Source organism: Plectrocnemia conspersa, unplaced genomic scaffold, assembly GCF_051122295.1.
Source record: "Plectrocnemia conspersa isolate PC_06_02 unplaced genomic scaffold, ASM5112229v1 ptg000002l, whole genome shotgun sequence".
NCBI lineage: Eukaryota > Metazoa > Arthropoda > Insecta > Trichoptera > Polycentropodidae > Plectrocnemia > Plectrocnemia conspersa.
The window spans coordinates 2,409,582-2,416,955 of record NW_028277166.1 but is presented as its reverse complement, the minus strand read 5'-3'; the positions used below and the strand labels follow the sequence as shown (position 1 = coordinate 2,416,955).

The window sequence follows — 7,374 nt, the reverse complement described above, 5'->3', positions numbered from 1 at the left end:
CATGATGTCATTTTTGAATTGAACACCAACTCACGTTTGAATAAATTAATCTAAATAAATGGTACACAAAAGAGAAAGTAACCGTTTTAATAAAACATTTCTTAACATTTTAAATATAATTTGTCATTAATAAAATCCGCAATAAAAATTAAATCATCAACAATCCAAATATTAAAAATAATAGTAAACATAAAGTAATATCAATCTTCTTCTAGAGATACATTATAATAATGATTAAATAAAGGTAAGATATTCATACACCACAATATCCAAGAGTCCGTTTTAACACTAACTGTTTCAGATCCGTCGAATGTATTTGATGAACTAACTATTCCGCCAAACTCCATTATTCCGTTTTCTAAAAATCATTTTAAACATATTTATTCAATTTTGTTAGATATTAATATCACTCATTAAGTATTTCATTTAAGCAAAAAGTTATTCTAAGAATGTATTACTAGTCGCTTGCCGTGAAAATTTAAATTATTGTTAAAGAAAAGAACTAAGAATACACGTACTGAGATTCCATTTTAATCCTGTTGTTGTGATGTTCATGCACTTTTCACCTATCGGTATGAGTCCGCACCAAGAATATCTTGAATTTCTAAGTGAAGTTGGAACTGATATTACATGTTCGCCGGGACACAAGAGCCAACTGATTGAATCGTCCGACAGCAAATACACAGAGAAGCCTTGTGAAAATATTTGTTTAACCAAACACAGGAACAGCGTGTTAATATTTCCCATAATCTGATCCAACCGACCAGATGTTTGAGATACCACGAATATGGAGTCTAACTGAAAATAATAATATATACATATGTAAATATATAAAAATAAATTAGTTGCCAAAGCAAAAACTGTTTTTTATCATAGAAAAAATGCATATAGACACTGATACAATTAAAATGAAGGATTGGCTTTTTATGATTTGTAAGATAAGCTTATATATAAAAAAGGGATTCAACGCTACAGCTTTAAACCAGATCCTTTTGGGATTAAGTATGGAATAAGATAAGGCGATGACTTATCTGCAGTTTTTTAATAGAAGCTATGACAAAAAAAATCTAAAATACTACAGCATCTTTAAGTTACAAAGCGAACTACAGCATATATAGTATGTATATTAAAAAAGGTATGTTCAAGAAAGTTGTCCACTTAAATTAGCTGGGATCAATTTTAAACACAAAAAATCAAATAGAAATAAAGATAAGAGAGAGATTTATCACTGGAAACATATATTATCACTGCTGCAAGATACTCCTAAGGTCAAAAGTTCTTAAGAAAAACCCTAAGATGATAATATAAAAAAAATTATAAGACCGATCGTTACTAACCGTTATGAGACTAGTGCAAGAATAGATTGATTGTTTCAAATAGGACTAGAGTATACAGTTTGAGTACTCAATACTAGAATATACTTTTCCATTTTTTAAGTACTCAATAATCGAGTATTTTTAAAAATACTTGAAAAATACTCGTAAATTATAAGTTATGAAATATTTAAAAATAAAAATGTTACATATTTAGCTGCGTCCTGCATTTACTGGCCAGGTTAGAGCGGTTACTCTCAGGTACTGATTTTTTGCATAGTTTCGATTGTCGGTTATGTTAATGGGATACGACAGAACAATTTATTTTATGTCTTCGTGTCCTCCTGACTTGTCTTATCAATGGTAACATTTAAAAAATATTAGACATGAGAGGACACATTCAACGAATATAAATTAGTATCAGTAAATTTAAGTATTCAATCTGAATTTTCAGATCGAATACCTAAGAAAAAAGCAAAGAAATAACGAAAAATAAACAAAGGCACCATCTGAATGATATAAATGAAATGTTTTTACAGCTTATATTATCGATAATTTGACAACTAGATTTAATGCAGCAAAATAAATAAATAATACATTTGGTTTCATGTGGTTATTCTTAATAGAAAATCTGGAAAAATTTCTCGAATCTATCTTGAAAATATTTTTTAAAATGTCATTTCAGTAATATCATATCAGAATATATTTTAACCAGTCGATATATATTTTTATCAGTGAAAATATAAATTATCCAGCAGATGATAGTAAAATTATATGATTTCAATTTTTCTATATGTAGTAATATATACATTAGCATGCGGTGTGTAAATGTTACAGTTAGTATGTATTTTTCGGTGAAGTTATATTTGCACTAGTGATGTCCAAATACATTTTCACCAATAGATATATATTTCTATGCTAATATGCTGCTCTAAAATGTCTATAAATCTGAATTTGACAGTTGCGAAATGTCCATTTTATGTTCAAACCCAAGCCTAACATTTTCTCTATTGCAGCTGGTAGTTACTTTAAAACCGACCATAATCTTAGATTTGTATTTCAAATTAACTAAGAATCATAGTTTTTATTTGTGTAACAAGCAAAACCACACCAAATCTGTGAAATCGCTTATTGCGTGAAATGGGCAAAAAATTTGCCTAGTTCATGAAAAGTGCAAGCCCGTTGCTTTATTCATGAATTAGGCAAATTAGCTACCGAATGCATGCATTCCAATGAGATAGTAGCACTTTAGTAGTGTTTTTGAAACTAAAAAAATAAATTAATAATAATAATATGTGATAAGATTTCCTCTTTTGAGGAAGATTGTCCTCAAAAATTTTGTCCTCCTTTTTCTTCCTTGAATAAAAATTTTCAGAGATGTCCTTTGAACAAAATTTATGAAATTACCTTTGTTTTGCTTCTGCAGCAATAATGACCTTTTTATTTTAGTGTCCTTCTTTAATATTTTCAAAATCTGGTCACCTTAACTATAACAAGTTTTTCATAGAACTATTGTACAGGCTAGCAATGGTCAGAACATTGAACACCTATTAGTGTTCACTGTTCTATCCTGTACAAAATATCTGTTAATAAAATTCGTATGTCATCATAATTATAGTTCTAGACTTTTTTGGTATTCTAAATGAAGATGAACATCACTGTAGTTAACGGTTGATTTATTTTTATATGATCAAATGAAATTTACTCTAGTTACGATTAACAGCACCGAAGCGCTACTATCTACACTCAATGCACAAAATAAGCACAACAATTTCTGCCAAATTCACGCATTCGGCAGATAATATGACTAATTCATGAATGAAGCAATAGGCCTGCACTTTTCATGAATTAGGCAAATTTTTGCCCATTCGTGCAATATGCGAGTAACGATTATAATGTAAGATTTTGAAAATAAAAAATAAAAGCCTCAAAAAAATGTTGTTTGAGGAGGACAAATTGATATTTAAAAAAATAAAAAAGGTCATCACGAAAATTTTTGTTTGAGGACAAATTACTGCGGGAGCTAAAAAAAGGGTCATTTAGAATATTTTGTTAAACTTTTTGAGCAGGAGAAATTGCTACGAGAGCTACAGGGTATCTTTGGAATTTTTGTTCAAAGAGAACAAAGGACAAAATTTTAAATGAAGATAATCCTCCTCAAAGGAGAACGTCTGGTAATGATGAATAGTGCCAAAACACTAATATTATTGAACATTACTTAACCAAATGTTCTATACACCGGAATACATTACACATTCCAGAGGAAAACCACGTTTTTAATCTAACATTATGCCTTTATAGTTATATAAGATATGAATTGGACAAAAATAAAAAGTCTGGTTCCACCTCGAATCTTCTACGTTGGACAAGATTTAAGATACTTGCACCAAGCTACAGAACTAGACCGAGACGACCTATAGAAACCCGAAAAAGCAGCTGCTTTCACTTTCACCGTCCGTAAGCACCGGAAAGTTAAATTTAAAATTGACATGTAACTAAATTTATCCATCTTCATCTGCATTTAGAAATTTATTAAAAATATTGAATTGATATTTTTTTGAACTAAAAAATGCAGTATTAAATAACCCTAATATATGAGATGCAACGATTCCACGACAACAAAAAAGTGATAGTGTTTAACAGTTAGCAGCAGAGGTGTTACAAATGCTATTACTATTTCTATGAACAAAATTTAAAAGATACTTTTGTTTGTCTTTGTATAAATAATAAATCAACATTTTATTTACCTTAATGTTATTAAGTATCCTTGTTTGCTCCAAAACTCTCAACGATTTCATGAAATCAGTCTCATTTTGGTCCGGAGTGTTGATTATCTGAAATCGTAACATTTTGATGTGAAAAATTATAATACGTATAAGTTTCAAGGTTCAAAATCAAACCTCGGCTCCTTGCTCTTTTGCTTTCAGCAAATTTTCAGGTCGTATTGAGTCGAAGTCGCCGGAAACTATATCTATGGGCATCAGGTCGCCATAAGTACAATTTTTACTGATGTAATTGAACCATCGGTTTGTACCACCGTCCACAGCGATTCTTAGCTTTGCTAAAATAAATAAAAAATTACAACCGAATATTTAAGTGTCATTTTAAAACATGTATAATTGTAACGTAGATCCCAAAATTCAGCATTAATCGTTTGAATGCAGTAGGCGATGGTGTCCGCTTACGAAGGACGACATTAATGCCGCTGAGACGCGACTGTCCGTTTCTAGTTATGTATTTTTTGTAAAATTAGGAAATAACTTTTTTCCATACTTTTTGTGTATTTACGTGTATAAACTGGATTTAATTTTGTTCCTATAATAAATAGTGGCCCCTACACAAAAAAAATTAAATTTTCACAAATATTTTTTTTAAATATATTTATAAAATCATCTATATTTGTCAAAAAAATGTTTGGCATTCGTAGCATACACCGCCTAATTTTGCTTGGCACAGAAAGGGTTAAATCAATGCAATATGTCCAATGGTTAATTATCTCACTATAAGAAATAATACAAATACAATTCTAAATGTCTTGTGATATTATTCAAAATGAAGTATATACTAAAAATTACACTGTAGAGCAAGTTTACACTTTTGCCACAAATATATAACTATTTATATTAACAGCTGTTTGAACCATGTTATTTTTGCAAATAGCAGTAAAACACTTATTTTGACAATATAATCAAAAGACATTTCTAAATAGACTTTTATAATTGATTATGATTTAGCACAAAAAAATGATACGGTCTCAATCAGAATATAATTTTACACATTAATCGATTTATCTTATCTTTGTAGCAAAAACCTTGCTGTAAGGTTTTAATAAATTGATCTCACTAATCTTTTTGTTAGCATGTTACAGTTTAATTTTAATATATTCATTAAATTTGATGGCAATTTATAAGTTTTATATAAAAAGACCCAATGAATAAAATAATATAATAATACCTTTATTCCAAAATGGTATTAAAAACTTTGGTGTTTGCCGAATAGGTCTATTTAATACAACTACAGCATAGTTCATAGCATTCATATTATCCAGTTGTAAATATTCCAAGGGATTCCAATACGCCGTCTCCACGTGCGTTCCATTCCTCGTGGTGCCGTTGCACGTCATCTGAAAACAAATCAATACGTAAATATTTGCGCTAGTACAAAAAATACCCCTCTTACTACGCAGCATTGAGATTACAGCCGATAGTGTACACCTTATCATGAATGGATTTATCAAACAGTACAGATTAACGTTTTTTTCGTGTGAAAAGATATCGTTAACACCACCATGTGTAAGACTATTTACCGCAAGTTGAAGCGAATTGTATTTCGACCCACCGGGATATGCATTTAGTGTACGAATATATTTAATACTTGTTATTGAGCAGTAATCTTGGCTAACGACCAATATCGAATTTTTACATAAAAATACAATTTTCTTTATGATCCAACACACAATTAAACGTATTGGTATATATGTATAATGCAGAGAAGATTATTGTATTTTGGAATTATTGATGAAAATCTTTGGTACATAAATATCTGCTGGTCCTGATAACATACCACTTATACTAGTTTATCTCACTTTCTATATTTTCCCATTAAATGGAAACATACAAATGTTAATTAAAAATATATTTGCACCAATTTCGACCAATGAATATAAAACAAATATAAAACAAGATGGCCGACAGTACCGTGGTAACAGTTTTAAATAATTATTATTTATTTAATAATAAAATTTTGCTACGCGACAATAATTTTCATTAATTCGTCATTTGACTGAATATAAATAATCGGATTGCAAATTAACTAGGTGTGTTATAACTATGAAAATTAAATATATACATAATGTGTCGAGGATTAGAAGAATACATTGATTAAACTAGATAAACAATCTTCGTAATGAAAAATTCAAATTTTGAATTCCTGGCGATGGGCTCCGAGGCCGAAAAGTGAGTTTTTCCTTTTATATTACATAAACATTATCATTGCTTCCGATTTAATGCACATATACGTTAGATTTGACTGAACGTTTAAAACGTACCTAGTATTAAATAAATAGTGTGTGTTTTTGTCATTCCTCAGCGAAATCCCTAGTATTTATGGTTCAGATGGAAGAAGGAGTTTATCAAACCCAAAACTTTTTAAATTTATTTATTTTTTTATGACAAATTTGATCATAATGATTCGACTTAAAGCAGATTTAATCTTAACTTTTTTTCTCTAGGATTTAAAATTTTAGAACAACCGCCACTTTGATGGCGGATCAAACTGAACTTTTTATCATTACAACAGCAAAAATTTAAGAAGCAGAACTTTTATTTCTACTACGAATCATAATATATTACATTAAATTTTAAAAATACAATTAAAATTGTTATTGAGTATTCTATTAATACAAACGTGTTTTTTAAGAATTTGTAATGAAGAATTTTTAGAAAAGTTAAAAAAATATATCCTAATTATTTCAGTGTGTAATTTTATATGCAAATAGATTTTTTTCATTGAATAACCTTTTACACACAAACCACCGTTTTGCTGATGTGATTAAGATGGCATTGATTTTTTGTATGCGATAATTTACTGACCTTGAATCGAAATGAGGTTATGTCACCGATACATACGACGCCATTCTTATCATTTTTCTTCGATTAATTTTCACACCAAAAATTTGAATTTTATAATTTTTTATGAATTAAAACGTTCATTTACAGCTTCAGTCCATGATTAATTTTATTGACGGATTCTTTTTACGTTTCCATTTTCAATGACAGCTGACGTTTCACAACACTGCGCTGCGCACACTTCCCTGGCAACTGTCAAATGCGAATGGCGATCATGGCCATATTACGTAGTGTTATATACGCAGTATTCTTTTTTAAAATAAATTTTTAGTTTTAAAAGTGGCAAAGATAAATCGAATGTATTATTATTAAATTGTTAAAATATTTTTATATAAATATTATTCTAATAATTTCCACCTTTTTTTCATAAATAAATGATAATTAAATTTATATGTAAAATTTCAGTCGCATCACTATTTATCCCCTTTAAATTA

The 7,374-nt window shown here is 29.2% G+C and overlaps 1 protein-coding gene across 2 annotated transcripts; it reads right to left on the bottom strand.

Moving 5' to 3' along the window:
- Window positions 1-71: 71 nt before the first annotated feature.
- On the bottom strand, window positions 72-7,150 carry LOC148237320 (thiamine pyrophosphokinase 1). 2 transcript variants are annotated; one of them, XM_088181183.1, is made up of 6 exons: window positions 6,905-7,150; window positions 5,268-5,436; window positions 4,214-4,374; window positions 4,061-4,147; window positions 519-798; window positions 72-358 (listed from the first exon to the last, which is right to left on the bottom strand). In XM_088181183.1, exons 2-6 carry the CDS (start codon window positions 5,434-5,436, stop codon window positions 201-203), a joined length of 855 nt encoding a protein of 284 aa, XP_088037309.1. In that variant the 5' UTR covers window positions 6,905-7,150; the 3' UTR covers window positions 72-200. The 2 variants fall into 2 exon arrangements, with proteins under 2 accessions (XP_088037309.1, XP_088037308.1); XM_088181182.1 differs by lacking the exon at window positions 6,905-7,150 and adding an exon at window positions 5,512-5,608.
- Window positions 7,151-7,374: the final 224 nt, after the last annotated feature.